The sequence below is a fragment of the Chiloscyllium punctatum genome, chromosome 2, assembly GCF_047496795.1.
Source record: "Chiloscyllium punctatum isolate Juve2018m chromosome 2, sChiPun1.3, whole genome shotgun sequence".
Taxonomy (NCBI): Eukaryota; Metazoa; Chordata; class Chondrichthyes; order Orectolobiformes; family Hemiscylliidae; genus Chiloscyllium; species Chiloscyllium punctatum.
The window spans coordinates 97,132,215-97,157,696 of record NC_092740.1 but is presented as its reverse complement, the minus strand read 5'-3'; the positions used below and the strand labels follow the sequence as shown (position 1 = coordinate 97,157,696).

The 25,482-nt window shown below is 43.1% G+C and overlaps 1 protein-coding gene across 3 annotated transcripts in view; it reads left to right on the top strand.

Moving 5' to 3' along the window:
• Positions 1-25,482, top strand: part of hsd17b3 (hydroxysteroid (17-beta) dehydrogenase 3) — an 89,576-nt gene that overhangs the window by 19,741 nt on the left and 44,353 nt on the right. For 2 of the 3 annotated variants that reach the window (XM_072591796.1, XM_072591786.1), the window contains exons 3-6: positions 2,314-2,389; positions 8,222-8,329; positions 20,714-20,781; positions 24,982-25,026. In XM_072591796.1, coding sequence (XP_072447897.1) covers positions 2,314-2,389; positions 8,222-8,329; positions 20,714-20,781; positions 24,982-25,026 — 297 coding nt within the window. The remainder of the gene's footprint in view (positions 1-2,313; positions 2,390-8,221; positions 8,330-20,713; positions 20,782-24,981; positions 25,027-25,482) is intronic. The other variant, XM_072591791.1, reaches the window with a different exon arrangement.

Genomic DNA, 25,482 nt, shown 5'->3' with positions numbered 1-25,482 from the left:
TTTCTTGAAATCAAGCGTGGTATGTAAGGTTCACTGGCTAGGCCAGCCATTATTGTCTGTCCTAATTACCCTGGAGAAGGTCATAGTGAGCTGTCTTTTTGAATTTCTGCATTCCCAGGAATATTAGGGAGGGGTTCCAGAAGTTTGACCCAGTGATACTGAAAGAATGATGATGTATTTCCAAGTTAGTATAATGGTTTGTGGCTTGCAGGCGGCCTTATGAATGGTGATGCTCTCATGCATCTGCTGCTGTTGCCTTCTAGATGGCAGTGGTCATGTGTTTAGTAGATAGTATTGAAAGTGCCTTGTTGAGTTACTGCAGCATCTAGTAGTTGGTACATGCTCTGCGTCTCTGAATTGATGGTGAAGAGAATGATTATTTAAGGTGGTGAATAGGATGCTAGTCGGGGGACTGAATCGGGTCAAACTTCTTGAGTGCTGTTTGAGCTAAGTGGAGTATATTCTATCACACTTCTGTCTTGTGCCTTGTAGATGGTATGAAGTTGTTAGGGAGACAAGAGGTGAGTTATTACTGCAAAATTCCTATGCTCTGACTTGCTCTTATCGACACAGTATTTATATGGCTTGGTTGCAGTTTAGTTTCTCACCAGTGGTAACTCTTGGTGTGTTGCTAGTGGAGGAATTCAGGGTTGGTAGTGTCATTATATATCAAGGAATGATAGTTAGATTCTCTCTCGTTGAAGATGACCATTGCCTGTCACTTCTCTGGCCCAAATGTTACTTGCCACTTACCAGCCCAAACCTGAAATGTTATACAGGTCTTGTTGAATTTGGGCATGAATTGTTTCAGTATCTGAGGTATCGCCTATGAAATTGAACATTGTGCGATCATTCCCATTTCTGATCTTATGGTGAAGGGAAGGTCATTGATGAAGCAGCTGAAGATGGTTGGGCCTAGGATTCTCTCCTGAGGAACTCCCGCAGAGGTGTCCTGGAGCTGAGGTGGTTGACATCCAATAACCATTGTCCTTCTTTCTAGGAATAACTTTAATGACTTGAGTAGTTCAATGCTTCCCATTGATTCCAATTTTGCTAGGGCTCCTTGATGCTATCCTCAGTCAAATAAGGCCTTGCTATTAAGGGAAGCCACTCTCATCTCACCTTATGGTTGAAAGACTGGTCTTGTTTTTGAGTTTGGAAAGTATCACGAGAAAGAGACTAGATAGATTAGTAATAGACTAAATGCCTTGAAGTTAGGCACACAAGATTATTTTAGACTGGTGGTGTCATATTTTAAATTTATCATTCTTGCCCAACAACCTCTACATGCACGTTCTGATCTGTCTGTATTTGTGTCAAAACTAAAACACCGATACTGAAAACTTGAACTCTGGTTTTGAGATCATACCTACTTGAACATATCATGAAGTGAATACATTGCTGACTTCTATTTTTTTTCCTCTGCCTAATTTAAATTGATTTGTTTTGTATTTTGTAAATCCCTATGGTAAGATGTAGTGGGTACTTGGCACCTTACTGTGAACACCAACATTTGGAATAGAAGTGAAATTTCTTTTCCTAGAGCACTAAGCCTAACTAACCACTATGCTGATTGCGCCAATGCATGTGTGTTCTTGTATGTTACATCATGAAAGAATAAGTGCATCAAGGAGTTGACAATCACCATCACTTTTGCCAAGATTTTTCAGATCATATTTCTGGAAGAATCTCAGTCAACAAAACCAAAAGCAGTTTCAGGGCTGTGCAATATTACTGCATCTAACATATAGCAGAATGCTGATGCATGGAAACATTATTACAATTTGTTGATGGATGAAACTTGTCTACATCTCCTTGCAGGCAAGATTCAATGTTATCCTATTGGAAATGTCATGGCAGTGATGTTCATGAGCTCCTTTTGCATCATCATTGGATTAAAGCAGTCATCAAGTTTGAGGGCTGATGCTGAGCCAATGTGTGTGTAGAATTTCTTCCTGCTTCATTTTGGTCTATCAGTTCTCAGTCTCTTGCACTTGGCCTAGGCTAGAGCTTCAAATGCTAAACGTGACTTTTCAGGCTCAAAAAATGTTTTCATTTTTGTTCCACTATTGTGACACTCCAATTTTATTGGTTCCTTCTCTTTAGGTTTCACCAGCTTGCAATATTCCCATCTCAGCACAAATTTACACTTAGGCCCATCCTGTAATAATTCAATTTACGTCTGAACCGAGCACAAGCAGCAGTGACTTGGAAGGGTATGCATTTGTTTGTAAGCTTATAGAACAGTTTGGCAGGCAAAACTCAAACTTATTGTCTTTCAAAGTGCTAATGCTGTCCACTGTTTCTTTACAGTTTGCCAAGCGTGGTCTAAGTATTGTACTTATTAGCAGAACTAAGGAAAAGCTAATAAAAGTTGCAAATGAAATTGGTAAGATAGTTATTTCCTATTACTAATTATTGTTTGCTTTTTGTAGCTACATATCACAGTTGGGAATTTCTTTAGTACATTTTCATCATGACTTTGGAAGATTACCAGAGACTCTGAATAAATCAAAAAGGTGAAAATAGCAGATTACGTTGAACTTTTGGCAATGAAACTGCCCATTTAACCCAGTCAGTCCTTGTCAGTGTTTATTCTCTGCTAGACCCTCCTCCCATGTTTCCTCAGCTAAATCTCGCATCAAAAATCTCTGTTCCATTGGTTAACACTGCTACCTCACAGCACCAGGTACTCAGATTCACCTCCAGCTTCGGGCAACTGTCTGTGTGGAATTTGCACATTTGCCCTGTGTCTGCGTGGGTTTCCTCCAGGTTTTCTGGTTTCCTCCCACAGCCCAAAGATGTGCAAGTTAAATGGATTAGCTATGCTAAATTGCCCAAAGTGTCCAGGGATGTGTAGGTTTGACAGATTAGCCAGGGTTACAAGGAAATGGTGGGAGGATGGATCTGGGTGGGATGCACTTAAGAGAATTGGTGTGGACTTGTTGGACCAAACGGCCTGTTTCCACATTGTAGGGATTCTACGATTCATTCTTCTTCAAACGCTTGTCTACCTTTTCTTAATCATATTTATACAGCTTTCTTCAATTACTCCCTCTGGTACTGAGTTTCAAATTTTTACTAATCTTTGGAAGCAGAAGTTTTGCATGAATTCCCTGCTGGATTTCTTCATGACTGTATTATATTAATGGGCTCTCTATTTCTTAATCCCCACAAGTGGGAACATTCCCTTTGAATCTGACATTGTCTGTATCTGTCACAAACTTAAAGACCTCAAATAGGTCACCCTCTAGCCCTTTTAAGAGAAAAGAGACCCAACTTACTGCATAAGTCCTATGTTTTTACATAGAACATAGAACTTATGTAGTACAGGCTCTTTGGCCCTTGATGTTGCGCTCACCTGTGAAACCAATCTGAAGCCCATCTAACCTATACTATTGTATTATCATCCATACATTTCGCCAATGACCATTTAAATGTCTGTTAATTTGGCGAGTCTGCTACTGTTGCAGGCAGTGCATTCCATGCCCCTACTATTCTCTGATTAAAGACCCTACCTCTGATATCTGTCCAATATCTATCACCCCTTAATTTAAAGCTGTGTCCCCTCTTGCTAGCCATCACTATCCAAGGAAAAAAGCTCTCACTGTCCACCCTTTCTAATCCTCTGATTATCTTGTATATCTCTATTAAGTTGCCTCTGAACCATCTTCTCTCTAATGAAAACAGCTTCAAATCCCTTAGCCTTTCCTTATAAGACCTTCCCTCCATACCAGGCAACATCCTGGTAAATCTCGGCTGCACCCTTTCCGATGCTTCCACGTCCTTCCTAATAATGTGGTGACTAGAACTGTATGCAATACTCCAAGTGCGGCTGCACCAGAGTTGCAATCTGACCTCATGGCTCCGAAACTCAATTTCTCTACCAATAAAAGCTAACACACCATACATCTTCTTAACAATCCTATCAAGCTGGGTGGCAACTTTCAGGGATCTATGCACATAGACACCGATGTCTCTCTGCTCATTCACACTACTAAGAATCTTAACATTAGCCCAGTGTATTTCTGTTACTCCTTCGTTTCCTCACACTTTTCCACATTAACCTCCATTTGCCACCTCTCAGCCCAGCTCTGCAGCTTATCTAAGTCCCTCTGTAACCCGAAACATCCTTCCGCACTGTCCACAACTTCACCGACTTGAGTGTCATCCGCAAATTTACTAACCCATCCTTAAATGCCCTCATCCAGGTCATTTATAAAAATGACTAGCAGTAATGGCCAAAAACAGATCCTTGCGATACCCCGCTAGTAACTGAACTACAGGATAAACATTTCCCATCAATCATCACCCTCGATCTTCTTACAGCTAGCCAAATTCTGATTCAAACTGTTAAATCACCCTCAACCCTATACCTCTGTATTTTCTGCAATAGCCTCCTATGGGAAACCTTATCAAATGCTTTACTGAAATCCATATATACCACATTAACCACTTTACCCTCATCTACTTATTTGGTCACCTTCTCAAAGAACGCAATTAGGTTTGTGAGGCACAACCTACCCTTCACAAAATGGTGTTGACTATCCCTAGTCAACCTATTCTTCTCTAGGTGATTATAAATCCTATCCTTTATAATCTTTTCCAAAACTTTATCCACAAACTAAGTAAGGCTTACAAGTCTATAATTACCAGGGTTGCCTTTACTCCCCTCTTGAACAAGGATACAACATTTGCTATCCTCCAGTCTTCTGGCACTATTCCTGTAGACAATGACAACACAAAGATCAAAGCCAAAGGCTCTGCAATTTCCTCCCTAGTGTCCCAGAAAACCCTAGGATAAATTCCATCCAGCCCAGGGACTTAGCAATTTTGGCAAGTGTGAAAATAGATAACACTTCCTCCTTATGAACCTCAATTCCATCTATGTCTAATAGCCTGTATCTCAGTATTCTCCTCAACAGCATTGTCTTTTTCCTGGGTGAACACTGATGAAAAATATCTCTACCTCTTCAAACTCCACACATAGCTTCCCACTACTATCCTTGACTGGCCCTAATCTTACTCTAGTCATTCTTTTATTCCTGACATACCTATAGAAAGCTTTAGGGTTTTCCTTGATCCTACCTGCCAAAAACTTCTCATGTCCCCTCCTGGCTCTTCTTAACTTTCTCTTTAGGTCCTTCCTGGCTAACTTGTGTCTTTCAAGCACCCTAGCTGAGCCTTCACGTCTCATCCTAACATAGTTAAAAATCACACAACACCAGGTTATGGTCCAACAGGTTTAATTGGAAGCACACTAGCTTTCGGTGCGACGCTCCTTCATCAGGTGATAGTGGATCACTATTTTTAACTTTGTACACCCCAGTCCAACCCCGGCATCTCCAAATCATCCTAACATAAGCTTTCTTCTTCCTCTTGACAATGATTCAACTTCTTTATTAAAACACAGTTCCCTCACTCAACCACTTCCTCCCTGTCTGATAGGTACATACTTATTAAGGACACACAGTAACTGTTCCTTGAACAAGCTCCACATTTCAGTTGTGCCCATCCCTGCTGTTTCCTTCCCCATCCTATGCATTTTAAATCTTACCTAATTGCATCATAATTATCTTTCCCCCAGCTATAACTCTTGCTCTGCAGTATACACCTGTCCCTTTCCATCACTAAAGTAAACATAACCAAATTGTGGTCACTATCACCAAAGTGCTCACCTACCATCAAATTTAACACCTGGCCTGGTTCAGCACCCAGTACCAAATCCAATGTGGCTTCACCTTTTTTTAATATGTATAGACACACATTTCTGGAATAATTCTTACAAATCTTCTCTGCATCCATTTTAGTCCTTGTAAATGTATGGGTGGGTTGTGCTTCGGCGGGTTGGTGTGGACTTGTTGGGCCGAAGGGCCTGTTTCCATACTGTAAGTAATCTAATCTAATCCTTCTGCACCTATTTCATAATAGAGAAACCAAAATCACATGCATAATTCTAAGTTGGCCAAATCAAAGTTCTATAAATATTTTGCATAATGATCCTACCTTTTTATTCTATCCCTCTACAAGTACAAGCTAGTGCCTGTGTTGCCTTGTTTTAATGACCTTTCTAATCTGCCATACAACATAGTTAGAGGTGAGATCATACAGTACAGGAAGAAATTGTAATGTTCCTTTTGTTTAGGCTTTGTAAATCTTTTTTTGCCTGTAATAGGAACATCTAAAATTTGTTTCTCTGTTCCACTTTAATGCTTCTGTATAAGGGATATATTTGTTTCTCTGTTGCATGTATTGTGCAGATGTGCCAAAAGTAACACATACCTGTAGGAGTCTAGTCAGCCTGATTAGGGTCCTTAAAAGCTGGTCAGTGAGCTGCCAGTGTGAAATATTATCTAAATCGACTGTTCACTAATCTGGATGTAAATAAAATTGGATGGATGGATTAATACAGTACTGTTTTAGTAATAGTTAAATGGCGAGATCAGTACTGGGAATGTAAAGAAACAACAGGTAGAATAGTTGTAGAGTGGCAATTGCATGAAATTCAAGTTTCTTGCATGCACAATCCATTGGCAGCTATCATCATTTTGGGTGATGTTACTACAGTGGAAACATGTGGTCTTAATGATAACATGCATATGAATTCAGACACTCATGTCAGATTCAAAGTTACAAGTCACAAAATAATATCAATGGATGTTTTAAGTTGATATCGAGTTGTATTTTATATTTTTATGTGAGAGAAGCAAAGTATTGGAGTGACTGAAATAAGGTGGATATAATGAGAAAATAAATCGGCCAACATTAAGAAAGAATTTTGGTAGATAGAAGCTCTAATATTATCATACCATACATCAGTACTGCGACCCTCATTGTTTGTTATATACATAAATTATATAGATGAAAAAATGGGGGGAGTGGGAAACAAATTTGCAGATGACACCAAGATTGGTAGAGTGGTTAACCCCCAAGAAGATGGTTGTGCATTACAAGAAGATGTAAATGAATTGGTCAGATGGGCAGACCAGTGGCAGATGGCATTTAATCCTGATAAGTGTGAGGTGATGCACTTTGGAAGAAGAAACAAGATGAGAGAGTACTTAACGAATAACAGGACACTGGGTAGCTTAGAGAAACAGAGGAATCTTGCAGTAATTATGTATAGATTCCTGAGATGGTAGAGCATGTAAATAGGATAGTTAAAAAAGCATATGGGACACTTGATTTCATCACTTGTGGCATAGTGTATAATCAAGGAAGTTATATTGGAGTTGTACAGAGCATTGGTGAGGCCTCAGCTGAATTCTGTGTGCAGTTCTGGTCACCTCACTACAGGAAGGATGTGATAGCACTAGAGAGGGTACAGAGGAGGTTCACCAGGATGTTGCCGGCATGGAGAAATTAAGCTATAAGGAGAGACCAGATAGATTTGGATTATTTTCTCCAGAGCAGAGAAGACTGAGGAGGGACATGATTGTGGTGTATAAAATTGAGGGATATGGTGAGGGTGAAGAGAGACAGCAGCTGTTCCTCGTGGTTGAAGGGTTAATCATGAGAGGGCACAGTTTAAGGGTAAGACTCAGAGGGGATTTGGGAAAAAATATCTTTACTCATTGGGTGGTGGGAACCTGGCATCCACTATCTGGGAAGGTAGCAGAAGCTGGAAACCTTACAATCTTAAAAAAAAGATTTTGGATGAGTATTTGAAACATCATAACTTTCAAAGATATGGACCAAGTGCAGGAAATTGGGATTAGTGCACCATTAGTGGCAGTTATGTCTGCACAGGCTCAATGGGTTGAAGGGCTTTGTCTGCACTGTATGAATCTATGAAAGTGATGGTATGTTATTTTTGTAAGAATGGAAGTATTGTTAGACAATGATTGCCACAAATATGAATAAATATTTTGGACTGATTTTCCAGAATATGGATGCATATTCAATACTCAATGTATTCAATAGGAACTTACATAAAGATCAATATATATTAATGACTATGACTGCCACATGTTTTCAATCCATTTCCTGCCTCCCTGGCATGAGGTATTTTAAAATGTTACTACTATGTCTTCAGCTGCCAGGTCTGAATTCCACTTGCTTGTCTATGATTAGTTGACAAGATTTAAAATAAAAGTTAAAAATATCAACATGTATAATCCTGAAATGTTTCAATTAGTTATATCTAAGTAAGTACGTTACTTTTCTAAGACATTTTTTGTAAAAGTTAATTGAATTGAATGCCTTTTTTATGTATTGACAGAACAAGCATCTGGAAGAAAAGTGAAGACAATTCAGGTTAACTTTATTAAAAGGGATATTTACCAGCACATCAAGGAAAATCTGAGAGGACTTGAAATTGGGGTCCTGGGTAAGTAAATTAATTTTTTGATCAGATTTGGAAGTTTGATTACATAAATCCTTACTTGATTATTGGGGCTGGTTCTAATTGCAGCTATTTTAGCATATGAAAATATATCTGGAATAATCAAATTCTGCCTCGACATAGCATTGTCAAATTGGCTTCATATTTTCATCATGTACTGAACCTGGTGTGTTACCACAGATAAAAGAAACACCTGAGAGGTTTTGAGTTTTCTCTCGTCAAGTTGAGAATATGAAGAAGTGATTAAATGGGCGCCTTAAAACTATGAAGCAATATGATAGAATTAATAGTGAAATTTATGATACTCTGGAGTAGCAATGCAAGTGCACATATTTAAGAAAATGACATAAAACCTAAAGAGGAGTTTAATAAGTATCTTTAAAAGGTTCCTAGATTATGAAATTCTGACACAAACTGTTGTTACAGCTGAAGTATCAAATAAAAATGACCTTGTTATTTGTAAAGAGCCCAGAGACCTGTGCACTGCATTAGAGTTTGGCAAGTTTCAATTTCAGGAAGTCAACATAAATAAAACAATCTACAATCAATGGATCAGATCTAAGTTCTGCAGTCCTGTCGCATCCAATTGTGAATGGTAATGGACAGTTAATCAATTCACTGGAGGAAGAAGCTCCACAAATAACTCCATCCTGAACAATGAAAGAACCCAAACCCAAAGTGCAAAAGATAAGGTTCAAGCATTTACCACAATCCTCAACCAGATGTGCGAACAAAGAACAAAGAAAATTATAGCATAGGAACTGGCCCTTTGGCTCTCCCAGCCTGCACTGATCCAGATCCTCTCTCCAAACCTGTCGTCTATTTTCTAAGGGTCTGTATCCCTCTGGTCTCTGCCTATTCATGTATCTGTCTAGATACATCTTAAATGAAGCTATTGTGCCTGCCTCTACTGCCTCTGCTGGCAATGTGTTCCAGATAACCCCACCCTCTGCGTAAAGAACTTTCCACTCCTATCTACCTTAAACTTTTCCCCTTTCAACTTGAATATTTGACCTCTAGTAACTGAGTTCCCCACTCTGCTACCCACCTGTCTATACCTCATGATTTTGTAGGCCTCAATCAAGTCCCCCCTCAACCTCCGCCTTTCTAATGAAAATAATCCAAATCTACTCAACCTCTCTTCATAGCTAGTGCCCTCCCTACCAGGCAACCTCCTTGTGGACCTCCTCTGCACCCTCTCCAAAGCATCCATATCTTTTGGTAATATGGTGACCAGGACTGTACGTGGTATTCCAAATGTGGCCGAACCAAAGTCTTATACAAGTGTAACATGACCTGCCAACTCTTGTACTTGATACCCCTTCCGATTAAGGAAAGCATGCCATATGCCTTCTTGATCACTCACTCTATTGATCTGCGTTGCCACTTTCAGGGTACAATGGACCTGAACACCCAGATCTCTCTGTACATCAGTTTTTCCCAGGGCTTTTCCATTTACTGTGTAGTTTGACCTTGAATTGAATCGTCCAAAATGCATCATCTAGCATTTGCCCAGGGATTGAACTCCATCTGCCATTTCACTGCCAACCCTCCAATCTATCTATATTCTGCTGTATCCTCTGACTGTCCTCTTCACTGTCTGCTACTCCACCAATCTTAGTGTCATCTGCAAACTTGCTATTCAGACCACCCATACCTTCTTCCAGATCATTTTTTTATATCACAAACAGCAGTGGCTCCAGCCCAGATCCCTATGGAACACCACTGGTCACAGTTCTCCATTTTGAGAAACTCTGTTCCACTGCTACTCTCTGTCTCCTGCTGCCCAGCCAGTTCTCTATCCAAATGGCTAGTACATCATGGACACGATGTGACTTCACTTTCTCCATCAGTCTACGATGGCAAACCTTTATGAAATGCTTTACTGAAGTCTATGCATATGGCATCGACAGCCCTTCCCCCATCAATCAACTTTGTCATTTCCTCAAAGAATTCTATTAAGTTGCTAAAACTTGACCTTCCCTGCACAAAACCATGTTGCTTATCTCTGATAAGCCCATTTTCTTTCAAATGGGAATGAATCCTAATGCTCAGTATCTTCTCCAGCAGCTTCCCTACCACTGACATCGCGCAAAGTGAATAATCTACTTTGGCCTCCTCCAGTAGTTCCCAGCATTAGAGATAACAGTCTGCAGCCAATTTAATTCACGCCACATGATCTCAAGAAACTGTTGGAGGCAGTGGATGCTGCAAAGGCTATGGCCTTGGCAATATTCTGGCAATTGCATTGAAGACTTGTGCTCTAGAAATTGCTACATTCCCCAGCCAAGCTCTTCCACTGCAGTTACAACAGTGGCATCTATCTGAAAATGTAGAAAATTGCTCAGATATGTCATGTGCACAAACAGCAGGACAAATCCAACCTGGCCAATTACTGCCCCATCAGTCTATTCTCAATCATCAATAAAGTGTTGGAAGGTGTCACCAACAGTGCTATCAATTAGCACCTGCTCAACAGTAATCTGCTCAGTAACCCCCAGCCTGCATTCCACAAGGGTCAATGAGTTCAAACACAGATTAAAAAAAGCTAAAATCCAGAGGTGAGTTCTTAACATCAAGGCTGCATTCAATTGAGTGTGGCATCAAGTATCTCTAGCAAAATTAGAATCAATAGGTATCAGAGGGAAAACTCTCTGCTGGTTGGAGTCATACCTGTTATATAAGGACATGGTTGTGGTTGTTGGATGTCAGTCATCTCAACTTCAGGACATCTCAGTAGGAGTTCCTCAGAACACTGCCCGAGGCTGAACCATTTTCAGTTGCTTTATCAATGATCTTCCCTCTAAGATAAGTTCTGAAGTGGGGATGTTCATTGTGCAATCATCAATGTTCAGTACCATTTTCAATTCCTGAGGTACTGACACAATCCATGTTCAAATACAATAAGATCTGGACAATACCCTAGCTTGGGCTGAAAGTGGCTGGTCACATTCGCACCACACAAACACTAGGCCATGACCATCTCCAATAAGAAACAATTTAACTACCACTTCTTAATATTCAGTGGTGTTAACGTCATGAATCCTCCACTATCAATATCCTGGGACTGCCATTGACCAGAAATTCAACTAGGCAGGCCACATAAAACGCAGTGACTACAAGAGCAGATCAGAGGCTAGGAGTACATGGTGAGTAACTCAACTCTTGATTCCCCAAAGGCAATTCATCATGTACAGAGCACAAGTCAGGAATATGGGAGAATACTCCTCATTTGCCTGGATGAGTGCAGTACCAACTACACTAAAGTAGCCTGACAGCATCTATGACAAAGCAACCTAATTGATTTCCATCACATTCACAAACATCCATTCCCTTCACCACCAACGCAGAGTAGCAGCAGTGTGTACTAACTAGAAGATGCACTGCGGAAATTTATCGAAGATTCTTAGATAGTACCTTCCGAGCCCATGACCATGTCCATGTAGAAGGACAAGGGCAGCAGAAACATAGGAACACCACCCCTTGCAAGATCCCCTCCATGCCACTCACCATCCTGACTTGGAAATATATCACTGTTCCTGCACTATCACTTGGTTGAAATCAGGAATTCCCTCCCTTATGGCATTGTGGTTCAATCTACAATAAGCGAACTGCAGGAGTTCAAGAAGCCTGCTCACCACCGCCTTCTGAAGGGCAACTAGGCATTGGCAATAGCATGGGCATCACCATTCCTGCTGTCTGGGGCTGGAAGGGGATGTGGTGTCTCCAGGGTACTCCCTAGGGCTTCACTGATCGCAGTATTAAGCTTTGAGGTGAAATGGGTCCCCCATCTATTTCTATATTCCCTGGGACCCCAAATATTGGAATAACATCCCTCAGGAGACACTTTACCACTGTTAGGGCATCATCTTTTTTTGTTGGGGAATGCCTACCCATTTTGAAAACATGTCCACAATAACTTTAACATATTTATATCCCTGTTTCTGAGGCGTGTGGGCAAAATCAATCTAGATGTGGGTGAATGACCCCTCAGGAGCTGGTAAGTGGGCTTCCCTGCATTATTCTGTAGACAGATGAGGCACTGTGAGAGCAGGGCTTGGGCAGCGGCAGTGAATCCTGGTGCGTACCAGGAACGACTGACAGAATGTACCATGCCTCTCTTGCCTGTGTGTCCAATTCCGTGTACCACCAGTGCCAGTAAGTCTATGTGGGCTTTCGGGCCGATGATGCGGCCATCAGGGTGGATAAGAATCCATAGGGAGGGGGACTGTACGGCCCCAATGCGGCTCCAAGTGGTCCTCTGTTCTGGAGGGACAGCCTGTTGGGCTGCTCGGATCGTTTCGAGAGGGTCAGGGGACTCTGGAGGTTTTGTCGCCCTGGGGGTCTGCAGGACATAAATGGCCGGGTGTAGTGCAGCTTCCCGGCTGGCTGCATCAGCTGAAACATTTCCTTGGGTGATGGGATCAATGGCAGAGGTGTGGAAGGCACACTTTAAAATCACTATGGCAGAGGATATTAGGAGTGCTTCTAGGAGGATGACAATGAGTGCAGCATGTTGGAGTGGTCTCCCTGCCGAGGTGATGAACCCCCTCTGCTTCCATAATGTGCCAAAGTCATGATTGACTCCAAAGGCATATCTGGAGTCTGTGTAGATGTTGGCTGGGCTACCCTTTGCCAGGATGCAGGCTCTGGTGAGAGCAAAGAGCTCTGCAGCCTGTGTGGATGCCCTGTCTGGCAATGCAGCTGCTTCGAGGGTGGTGAAGGGGGTGCAGATGGCGTATTCTGTTAATGTACATTGGTCTGATTGCCGGAAGGAAGAGCCATCGGTGTCATGTATGAGGCCAGGGTTTTGTAGTGGTGTCTTGGACAGGTCAGGACGTGGGGTAATATCCTGGTCATGGTCATCCGCAGCATTGTGCTGGGTGAGTGGGATAAGGATGGTGAGGTTCAAGGCTGAGGTGCGCTGTAGGGAGAGGTTTGCCTTGGATAGCAAAGCGACCTCGTAGCCAGTTTTCCGGGTTGTAGTAAAATGTTGAGTTGCTGCTGATTTGAGCAGCAGGAAGACTGTTTTGGTGTGATCAAAACAGTACACTGGTGACCTAGCACAATGAGGGTGGCCTTTTCCACTGTTACTGTGGCTGCTGCCACCGCGCACAAACCAGCCGGCATTCCCCTCCCAACAGGTGGGAAATGTCCAGAATCAAAGGCAACAGGGCGACTGAGATTCCCATGAAACTGCATTAAAATGCCGGATGTGCACCCTTCTGACTCTGTTACATAAAGATAGAAGGGCTGTGAGTAATTTGGTTCTCCCAGAGCAGGAGCGGAGATTAGTTGTTGCTTCATTTCAGTGAATGCCCGTTGCATTTCGGGTGTCCACTTCACTTTGGCCGGCTGTTTGGGGGAAGCTGTTTCCTGCAGGGGTGCACGGTGATCAGGGATACAGTGCCTGCAGTAGTCTACCATCCCCAGGAAGGCTAGCAGTTCCGTCCTTGTGGCAGCTGGGGCAAGTTGGATGATGGCTGCCACCCGTTCCTTGGACAGTGCCTAGATATTGGACTTTCTGCTGACAGAGCAGCATTTTCTTGATAGACACCTTGTGCCCATCCTGTGCCAGACAGTGGAGCAAAGCCGCTGTATCCTGCATGCATGCAGCAGTGGAGCTGGAAGCCAATACCAGATCATCCACATACTGGAGGAGGGTGCTACAGCACAGCAGGTGGAGAGTGGACAAGGTGTGGTGTACTGCAGCAACATAAATTGTTGTGCTCTCTGTATACCCTTGGGGAAGCCAGGTCCATGTATATTGGCAGCCACCGTACGTAAAAGCAAAAAGGTATTGGCTTTCAGAGGACAATTTAATGGAGAAGAAGGCTGAGCAGAGGTCGATTACAGAGAAGCAGGTGGCAGAGGTGGGGATACTGGTCAGGATAGCATTTGGTCCGGGACTACTGGGGAACAGGGAACAACAATGGCATTGACAGCCCTGAGATCTTCCATAAAGTGCTATTTTTCTGGTCACCCAGGCTTTGGAATCAGTAAGATGGGCATGTTGCATGGGTGGGTTGTGGGCACTTGGATTCCCTGTTGCAGAAGTGAGTCAATAACTGGTTTGAGCCCCCCTGCTGCTGCGGGTGATAATGGGCATTGTCATACTGATGGTAGGATGGTTCCCTGTCTGAGTGTAACTGTAAGGGGTGGGGCATTCAATACCTGACCTGTATGGTTTGAGTGCTGTGCCCACAGTGAGTTTGGGAGGTTAGCTAATAAGAGGGGGCACTCATAGCAGGGGGCAGCGCCTGGGCTCTGTTTTGTAAAAGTAGCTTGCGGTAATGCAGGAGTGCGGGGCACACAGAACTCGTCTTGTCCAATCTGTGCAACCTCTACTAAGGGGTCTATGTCTCGCCCATGGGCTGTGAAATGTAGTGGTGGTGCATGAGCTGTGCTATCGTGGTTGCTAGGTCTTTGGGGAGCCACGGGTTCTTAACAATAGGGGGAATGTGAGGAGCCGCCATTGGGTCATTACAGGTTGTTACACTTCTGCTGCAATACTCTGCAGTGTGACCAAGTAACTGTCAGTGATCATTCACGGGGAAGTGAGCTCGAGGTGTGAATCCATGAGTGTAGTGAATGTTGATGCTGGTTCCTGCAGGCTGGAAATTGACAGACAAAACGGCTTCTCAGTATCATCCACTGGAGGAAGGATAACATGGGGAATGAAGGAGTGGTTGATAGCCAGGAGAGGGTCAAGAAGGATGTGGGTAGATTCTGGTGGGCACCACCAGGCGGAGTAGAAATTAGCCAGGGCGGAGGGCTCGGGGCTGTGGGAGATGGCTGCCAGCAGCATAGAATAGTTGGCTTCCAGGATCTCGGGTGTGAGTCCTTGTGGGAGCAGTGGATGCTGGCATTTAACTTGCACAGCGTCTGGCGACCCAGGCAGGCTATTGGGCAGGAGGCAGAGATGATGGCGGTGTCTGGGATCATGGGGGTCCTCCGTGGGTATTCCTGAAACCCCCATGGTTCAGACAGTTTTTGAGCTCTGGGTGAGTTCCACTGAGGGAGGTGCAGATGAATGAGTGGCCCCAGAGTCCACCAGGAAAGAAATGAGCCATCCCCCAACCTCGGCATCCATCATGGGATTTTCAGACAGAGAGTGGGAGAGGAGTGTGGAAACCGCCTTCAGAGCTTCTCTCATGTGGTAGCCCTAGTTGGGTTCCTGGTTATGGGAAAAGGGGTTTGACATTATGTATGCAGTCTGTCGAGGCTGCCACTGGAAAGGCAGTGGTCTGTTGCGGTGCTTGGTTGGGGGGCGGAGGGTGGGGTGCTGGAGAAGTGTGGGGATGTCTGGGTGAGCCTGCCTAGCTCCTGACCCACACTCAGTAGCCCAATGTCCCACTTTCCCACAGTTCCAGCGCTGCCCTCTTGGGCATCCTGTGGGCCGTTGTGGTGGCCTGATGCTGTGTGTCTGGTTGGGCAATCTGAGGGAACATCCCTTTCTGGCTGGTTTCTGTCCAGGTCGTTCAATGTTGTTAACGTGTCCCCCCATTCTGTTGTTTGCCAGGTCAAGTTGTGTGATTTATGTATTTGGGCAAAGGCCAGCAACATGCAGTTTACAAGACTGTGTACTGCAAGTTGTTGAGTTTCTAACAACGGAATGTCTGCTGAACAATCCCAGACCTCTTTAAATGGGCTATGAAGTCTGGTTGGGATTCATCTGCTTTTGCAGATATCGGGTTACAGCACTAAAATCAGCATGCTGCCGAGCACTGGTTTTTATGGCTTCTTTTACAGTGTTGTTCAGCCAGTGCTACTGGTCCTGAGTGGAGTCCCAGGTTGGGGGAGAGAATTCTCTGGCGGGACAAACAGTTCCCCAGTGGGATCCATGTGAAATATACAGCAGGGTCTGTAGATCTTGGGGCAGGCAATTATAGATGGCCGAAATTTGCAGTAGCCAATTGTGGAATGGCATTGGCCTTTTGAAGGGGTCTGGGCAATGTCCAGACCTCCGCTTGGCTCCAGGGCTTGTCCATTGGAATGGAGCCCATCGTGATGTGAGGGAGTTGATGGTCTGTGCCCTGTTGGTTTAGGGGCAGCAGCAGCTCCACTGCTGGTAACCATGATGTTTCTGGTGAGGTCTGGTGGCAGTGTTGAATCAGGCCGCCTTGTGGCCCCTGTGTCCTGCTGCAAGCCCTCCGGGGGCTGGGTGGTGACGAATGCAGCCACCTCCTCTAGCAGCAGGTCTGATTCTGGAGGTGGTAGGGGCAGTTTGGGGTACTGCAGGGCATAGGGTGGCAAAGCCTCGACTGGGGGTGGTAGGGGGGCTCTGGCAGTGATCTTTCACTTTGGGGGATGGTGTCGCTTTGCAACTTCCCTGAATTTTCCCAGACACTGCACCATGTAGGCAGTGGCCCAGGAGGGGTCCCCATTCCCTCTCGCAATTTAAAGGACCACCCCATATGGCAAATTTCTGTGGGACCAGGTGTACAGGTCCCCATTGAAGGGGATAACGTATCGGATGTCCCCTGTTTCCTTGTGCACTGTGTCTGCCAGGGACCCAGGTGTTACAAGAGGATCTCCTCCCTTTGTCTTGAAGGTAACATATTTACTGTGCCTCTTAATCATCTCTTTGTCCATGACCCATTGTCCTCATGCAGCTGGGGCATCGACGTGCCTGCGGGTGGCACTTGCTGGCAGAGGGTAGACTTTCATCCTTCCATTCTGGCTTTGAATGCCATTTTCGAGAAATTCAGTGAATACACCTGCCTCCAGACAGCCAAGCTGTCAGTCACCATGAGTTAAATAAACAATCGAGTACATGACAAATTAATTTCTGACCACAATGTAAACAACTTCTTGGCTGCTGGGTTAACACAGTCTACATGCACAAGACAGAGGAATGATCATAAAACCACTCAGGCATGAGATGATAGACCACAGACAAACACTTAGAAACCGCAAAACAAACGCGTGAAAACCAACACATGCCGTACAAACCACATGACAAAATTTTGTCAATTTCCCCAATCTTTACATCTTTTAAGTGAGAATTTATTGGGTGGTCTTTCTTTCTGTCTCACAGGAATCTCTGCCGGTCTGTCTTTCCCCTAGCTGCATCAGGCACATGGCTGCTCTCTGGCTCAAGTCGAATTCCGCGTCTGCCTAAATGGGCACAATTTGGGTCTAATTTGGGAGCTCACTGGCCTGCTGCGTTCCAGCAGGGAAACCAGCTCTGTACTGAAATGCTGCCGCAGTAGGTTAGAATTGTGGCTACTCCCCCTAGACATCCAAAGCTAGCCTCCAGGTCTGAATTGGGCACAATTTGAAAAGTCAGGTTCGCTTCCCCTGTTGATTAAAAGGGCCTACTAATTAATGCCAAACCGTAGAAGAAATTCAACCCAATGAATTAGAGACCACAAACTAGGATCGCGGTGAAATTGACAAGCAGTTTATTAAACAATACGATATCGTGGAAGAGAAATTGACCAGGCTGACACAGAACTGATTCTCTGCACAGATGGCCAGAATGCTCTTCCCCAAACAGAAGGTGCAGGCAGGCTTTATAGGGGTACAACCCAAAGGTGATAATTGTAAAGCAGGTACAGTACAATGGTGAAAATTGTAAAGCAATTAAAACAAGAATAAACTGAATGGAAGTTAATCAGTATCAATTCATTTGCAATTCTCAAGATGGTGAACTCACCTGGCCAGAATCTCTTGCCCTGCCTCAGCCCGATCTTCTCAATATGGCGGCTTCACCCAGCTGCTATTCGCTGACCTCTGCGCCAACAAAAACAAGGCCTACCACTCTGCACCCACCCTCAACAGAACGGCCTTCCAGAACTTTCCAATCACTTCCGAATTCCTAACTGCGCGCCCACCACAACAAAAACAAATCACAATACCGTTCTCCTCGTCCGTCGCCATCATGATCCCCCCTCTCCTAATGACAGTTGACCACACCCTCCCTTAACGGCCCCACTGCTGCCGAATAAACAACCACCCACGTCCTCTCTCCACCCCGCGAACTGCCTCACATTTAAACTCTTTAGCGCACAAAGCGGCCCTAACCGCCCTAAACCCGTGAAGGATGACACTAGTGTCCCGGTCTCCGCTCCGCCAGGCCTGCACACCCCTCCACCCTCTACTTCCGAATATTCCAGCCAGCTCCTTGAGTGGATGAGAATGTCTTCTAGAAGATTCTTCATTGTAGTTCCCATCCATGCGAATATGTGTAAATGTCCCTTCTCCTGACATTCAGGTGTGTCCATTGTGATCCTCCTGCAAGCGAAGTCTTCTGGGGTATCTCGGTCTGCATCTTTGTTTATGCATTATTGATTTCCATGGGAAATGATCCTGTCCTTAGGGTATTGGGACCGCAGTACTAATCAGTGCTGGGAGCTTTACTGTGAAGGCTCTTGGGGAAGTGCATTCTCTGGTCTGGGAGCAGCTTGGACATGTCTGGTTTCTTTGTTAGCCTGTTGGCCAAAACAGGGGCATTGTGGGTGTGTTCTGTATGTTGGCATGCTTGATCTGTCTTTTGCAGGCCAGCTTCTGTGATTTTATGTGGCCATGCTGTGGGTGGGCAGGGTGGCAGATCTTTTGCCACACCCACCAATGCTATGATTTCATATGGCCTTCTGTACTGCAATGAAAACACCAGAGCTTTCTAGCTTCTCTTTCCCCTTTATAGGTTTACTTTTCACCCTGTTATAAGTTATCCTTATGACCTTCACTGAGATCTACCTTTCCCTTGTGAGGATTTCTCTTTTCCCCAATTTCTATTCCTCACAATTGAAATTGATGTTGGAAGCCAAACTTTGATTTATGAACCAACTTATAATCAGCAGCTACTTCAGCTGCTAATCTTGCCGTTTCACCTCTCTGCTCTTCTATACGCGTTCTCACCACTTCAGGAAGTGAATTTTTGACCTCCTCTATCTTTTTAAGCTGACTTCCCTGTCTAAGTACCAATTAGACAGTGTACATACTGCTGTGTAAATACTGCCACAAGCAAAGGTTGAGGAAGCTCTGGATGTGCTGTACTCCACCATTAACATCCTGGAGATGGAACACCCCGAGGTCCTGTTTATTATAACTGGCGACTTCAATCAAGCTAATCTAAGGAAGGTGTTGCCCAAGTACCACCAGCAATTACTACATGAAGCACCACTTAAACCTACTGAATTCAACACTTGGAACAAAAGACACTAATGCCTACTACTCGCTGCCTTTCAGTCCAACAACCCTCATCCCAAATTGAAAGTCTAGAATAAACTCTGCCAAGAGCCCCCAATCTGTTATGGACCAGGCCAGACCCCTCAAAACATTTTAAGAAGGTAGCCCAGACCCAAACCTTTTTTTTTATTAAAAAGCAGATGTAAAATGGATATTCCAGGAGTGATGTTGCTGGTCAAACCATTTGGCTTAAAGCAAAACAGATTTACCACTGTGCTTGAAACACAAACAAAAGAAAACGGAATTTAGAGTAACTTAACTAATTGAAAACTCAACTGATACGGTATCGTATTTTACTAAGGAGCTGCCCCAATCCCTGCTATGTCCCATTAACACACTCCTTAGCAAAAGGTAAATTCAAACACAGATTCTTACTGGCAGGAGAGATTTCAGAGAGAAGAGTTAGTCAAGCATGGGACTTCATTTCACTGTAGCTGCTTCTCTAGGTTCCCAACAATTTTTTTGATTACTTGCTAAAACATACTAAATTAGGAAACAAAATCCCTGATCTGGAGAACTGGCCACTCCCCTTTCATTGTGCAAGTGTTTTAAAAAAACCTAAAGGCCACTTTTGTTTGTTAACTTAGGCAGGGTCCAGTAGCCATTTTGACACCACTGACTTTACAACCTCTCTTGAAAAAAACCCAATGACAACATACCCTTGTTAAAAGGACAGCATCGTCACACTACTTAAGTGTAGTTGGCACTGTGCCCATCCAACCTGAACCAGATAACAAGTTTCTCAGAATGGAAGTGTCATTATTGGATGAATTGCGCTGGATTTCAATCATTATTATAGCTACAAGATGGAACTGAATGAAAATTATTGAATGTAAGTATTGCACCCAGTGTTTCAGTATGTTTCTTAGGCTATTACATACCATTGAGCTCAGTAATTCCTCCTAAATCAGTGAGAGACATTTTCTACTTTAACAGGTATTTTCAAAATCTCAGCAGGAATTGACAGAAAAATTAAACAGTTGTTGAGGAACCTTTAATAAGCAGAATAATGAAACAGATGTAAAGTAATAACGAGCTGCAGAGAGCAAGAATGATTTTGTGATCTTCTGCAATCATAAATTAAATTTGGGAAATGTGCAAACCTATTTTCACTTGATTTACGTGACCTTTAGATATTTAAAAGTAAACATAAGTGCTTTCATTTTGTTACAGTGAACAATGTTGGAATGATGCAGAAACCAAACCCCTGTAGATTTCTTGAAATGTACGACATAGATAAGGTAATGACCTTTTTAATGCTAGAATTTTGTCACTATACTTTGAATCAACCCTTCACTGTTCGATAGATTCATGATTATCACATGACATTATGTTTTTTTTTACAGCAAACATTTTATTAACTGGCACCTAGGGGACCAGGAGTATCCTGGTTGAACAAATATTCCAGTCGATCAATAGGTGAAAAATATTCAATGTAAAAAAGCATACTAAGTAATAGAAACATAATGTAGGGGGTGCACACTTGACTGTTATACTTTATTTACAGTATAAATCACTTAAATAATAATGCAACTTTGCCTTAAATAATATTGACAGAGAGCCTTCTCACTTGTGTCCTCAGTTGACTACTATGACATTGTGGTGATCACAATAATACAGTAAACTTCTGATATTTCAGTTACATAATTTTTGTCTGTTTATCGAGAATGCCAGTATAGGTGGTTCTCCTACAATGCCGTAGTTGCCTTCCAGCGAAACCTCACTTAATAGAAAATCACTTAATATAATTAATGGGGCTTATGGGAAAAGTGGGGGTTACAGGCAGACCAGTAAAAAATATCACATACAATCATGCAAATATTACCCAAAAATCTAGCACAAAATATAGCACAGCCTGAGTGAGAGTTGAAATCAAATGTATTAATGAAACAAAAGTAAATTTAACACAGTACATTTAAAAAATATAAGAAAGCTGCTCTCTGTACAATACCTTTCATAGAAAGCTACTGTGTTGGTAGCTGATGTTGTGCATGTGCAGAATGGCGCACGCATCAGTGCGTGCACAGAACAAAGCATGTGAACTGATTCCTGCTGGAATTGCACGATTGCCAACAGAGGTAAACGTTCTCAAAAATACCGTCCCCAATCCTTCAGCAGCATTATAGCTAAATCGCACTGCTGAAATGTGCGTTATTCCAGACTTGCCTGAGCAAAAGATGCCAGTTAATAGAAAGTTTGCTGTCTGTTCAAGTTGAAATGTTTGTAGCCATTTATGGGAAACAGTTGTCATCAAAGACTTATTGAAGTATAAAAGAACTGAGAATTGGGGAAAGAATTCTTTTTAATACATTTGTTCATACTTTGAAAACAAAGAATTAACTTTGTTGATTAGAAACCACATCTCTGATGAGTTTTATCATAAATTGTTTGTCAAGCTTTCTCAAGTATGCAGCATTTTCTCTCAGGAATGAGGCTAGTGACCTAAGGAGGCTGAGAGATAAATGCGGTTGGGGGCGGTAAGGCTGGGGGAAAATAGCTGGGAATGCGATAGGTAGCTGAAGGTGGAGGTAAAGGTGATAGGTCAGAGAGGAGAGTGGAGCAGATAACTGGGGAGGAAGATGGACAGGTAGGACAGTGCCAAGTTGGAAGGTTGGATCTGGGATAAGGTTGGGGGTGGGTGGGGGGAGGGAAATAGGGAAACTGGTGAAATCCACATTTGATCCTGTGTGGTTGGAAGGTTCCCAAGGCAGAAGATGAGGTGTTCTTCCTCTAGTGTTGTGTGGTTGGGGATTGGCGATAGAAGACGCCCAGGACTTGCAAATCCTTGGCTTAGTGTGAGGGGAAGTTAAAATGTTCAGCTATAGGGCATTGGGGTTGTTTGGTTCGGATGTCCTGGAGATGTTCTCTGAAATGATCCGCAAGTTGGCGTCCTGTCTCCCCACTGTAGAGAAGACCATATCGGAAGCAATAGACACAATAGATGATATGGAAGTACAGCTGAACCTCTGTTGAATGTGGAAGGAAGCTTTGGGGCCTTGGATGGAGGTAAGGGAGGTGGTGTTGGTGCAGGTTTTGTACTTCTTGTGGTGGCAGGGGAAAGTGCCGGAAGTGGAGGGGGTGTTGGTGGGGGGTCTGGATCTGATGAGGGAGTCACGGAGGGAATGGTCTCTCCAGAATGCGGGTAGGGGTGGGGAGGGAAATATATCTCTGGTGGTGGGGTCTGTTGTAGGTGGCAAAGGAGGATGATGGGATGTATCTGGAGGTTGGTGGGGTGGAAGGTGAAGAGCAGGGGGATTCTGTCCTTATTTTGATTAGAGGGGTAGGGTTCAAGGGCAGAGGTGGGGGAAGTGGAGGAGATATGCTGGAGGGCATCGGTGACCATGTGGGAGGGGGAAACATGTCTGGGAAATCCTTTCAGAGAACATCTCCGGGACACGTGAGTCAAACAACCCCACCGCCCTGTGGCTGAAAACTTTAACTCCCCGTCTCACTCCAACAAGGACATGCAGCTCCTGGGCCTCCTCCATCGCCAAACCCTAACCACACGACGCCTGGAGGAAGAACGCCTCATTTTCTGCTTCGGGATTCTCCAACCACACGGGATCAATGTGGATTTCACCAGGTTCCTCATTTCCCCTCGCCCCATCTTAACCCAGATTTAACCTTCCAAGTCAGCACCGCCCTCTTGAACTGTCCTACCTATCCATCTTCCTCCCTACCTATCTGGTCCACCCTCCTCTCAGACCTATTAGCTTCACCTCCACCCTCATCCACCTATTGCATTCCTAGCTATCTTCACCCCCCCAACCCCCCTTCATATATCTATCAGCCCCCTTAGGCCACTAGCCTCATTCATGATGAAGAGCTTATGCTCAAAATGTTGATTCTCCTGTTCCTCGGATGCTGCCTGTCCGGCTGTGCTTTTCCAGCATCACATTTGTTGACTCCGATCTCCAGCATCTGCAGTCCTCACTTTCTCCGAGCAGATTTTCTTTGTCAAGAATGTTAACATGCACTCTGATGTTAGCATGTTTACCCTATGGGTGAAGTATTGGTCTCTGCAAATCATAAAGATTACATTTCAGTCTCTGATGTGCTGAGATGGCTGACTTCAGGAGAGGCAGCAGTTAAAGAAGCTCTAAATAGCCTTGTCTCCATGGAGAGCAGATAACACAATTGTTTGATTGTTGTCCAGTAATGAACGTTTATTTCAAAATATGTGTTAGTTTATGTCTGATGTGAACAGGATCAGGATTGACTGTGATGCTCTCCATCAGTATTATTTCAGACTAAATTTTCTTGTGCAGGAAGGTCAAAGTGGCACTTCTTTTGTTTTCGTCCCTTTGCAACCACAGCCATTTTCAAGGATTGTAGCTCTTTTTTCAGAATTAGACTTCTGGTGAGATGCCATCAGCAAGGAATACACCAGTGTTGCATGGGATACCTGCTGCTGGGCTAATGAGCAGCCAGTACAGGGGACTACAAGGTCTTGCAGTTTCTAAACTGAGAGCTCTTTAGGAAATGATAAATGGCTGAATAAAGGGAGAGGTGCCTATGATTAGGTTCTCTTCCTCTAACTATTGAACTTGGGATTTTCTTTGCCTTACTTCTTTTTCATGGTTCTTGGATCAATGGTAGCTGAGATGAGGGGAAGAGAAATTGACAGGGTCTTTGGAATATGCCATAATTTATTTATATGTGACAGAACAGGTGATATTTGGGTTGATAACTTCCTTGGCATGGTGGGATGGAAGAATATTTCTGGTAGGCTGGAAGGATGGAAATCCTTTAATCCTTTCGTTCTCCTCCATTTTCATTCATTTTCAGTTGTTCAAACTCACTGGTTGTGACATAGAAAGGATGCTTGTAACCTAGCTGTAATTTGTGGCTTGGTGAATGGAGGAGGACCATTCAACATTATTTAACATGATGTGGAAGTGGAGCAGTTGTTGTGGTTGCTCAAATATTGAGATTTGAATTGACAGTAAGGGATAACTAAATATTTTGATCTGTGTGAAAGCTTACAATTTGTTTCATTTACTGTTTGCCATATGGATTTTTGTAAATAGTTCAATTGAATTCACTAAAAAAGCAATTTGTTTTGATCAAATTCATTGTATTTTCTACAACTATGCTAGTTACATGATTACTTTTAATTTTACTTGCACTTGTAGCTGCATGCTAAGCTTAATTTTAAAAAAACAGCTAACTTTGTTTATGTCAACTGCAGTACTAACACTCCAGGAGACTGGATTAACTTCCACCATCGCACAATGGTAAACTTGAGTGTCTTTTGGCCATGGAGAAGACAACCTGCTTTACATTATTAATTAAACAATTGTATTTTCAATAATGTTATGAGGAAATTTGAATTTGAATTTACTATGTGGAAATTTAAATATTTGTTAATCACTTGCAATAGCACTGATTCTAATCTTAATCTATTTTTTGCTAATTTTCTTTCTGTTTCTGTACATTAGACTCTCGATGATATCATCAATGTTAATGTGATATCTGTTGTCAAGGTATGTTTGCCAGCTCAAACAAATTTCTTCTTTTCAACAGGAATGTGTGACATTAGTTAAAGTGACATGGAACAATTCTCATTTCATTTCATTTTGTTTTTTCCCTGTTTATGAAATGTGTAAATTTTGCAAAAGAAAGACATTTGTAAATGTTGAATCACTATTACAATGAGTTTCATTAAATAGGTGTCTGAGTATGGCTTGTTACAAAAATGCAATAATTAGCATTCTTACACATAGATATAATGTACATTTTTACACGCTGTTTTAATTGCATCACTATTAAAAAACTATTGCAGATGGCTGTATTGAAAAAAATATAATGCTATTAACTTGCAAAACTGAAAGGAAGTGAAAAAGAAGCTATATGCTGAATTCAGTTTTTAGGGTAAATGGATGGCTTACTAAAGTTGAAAGGAGGTTTTAAGAAGGTTATCACATATGAAGTTATAGCAC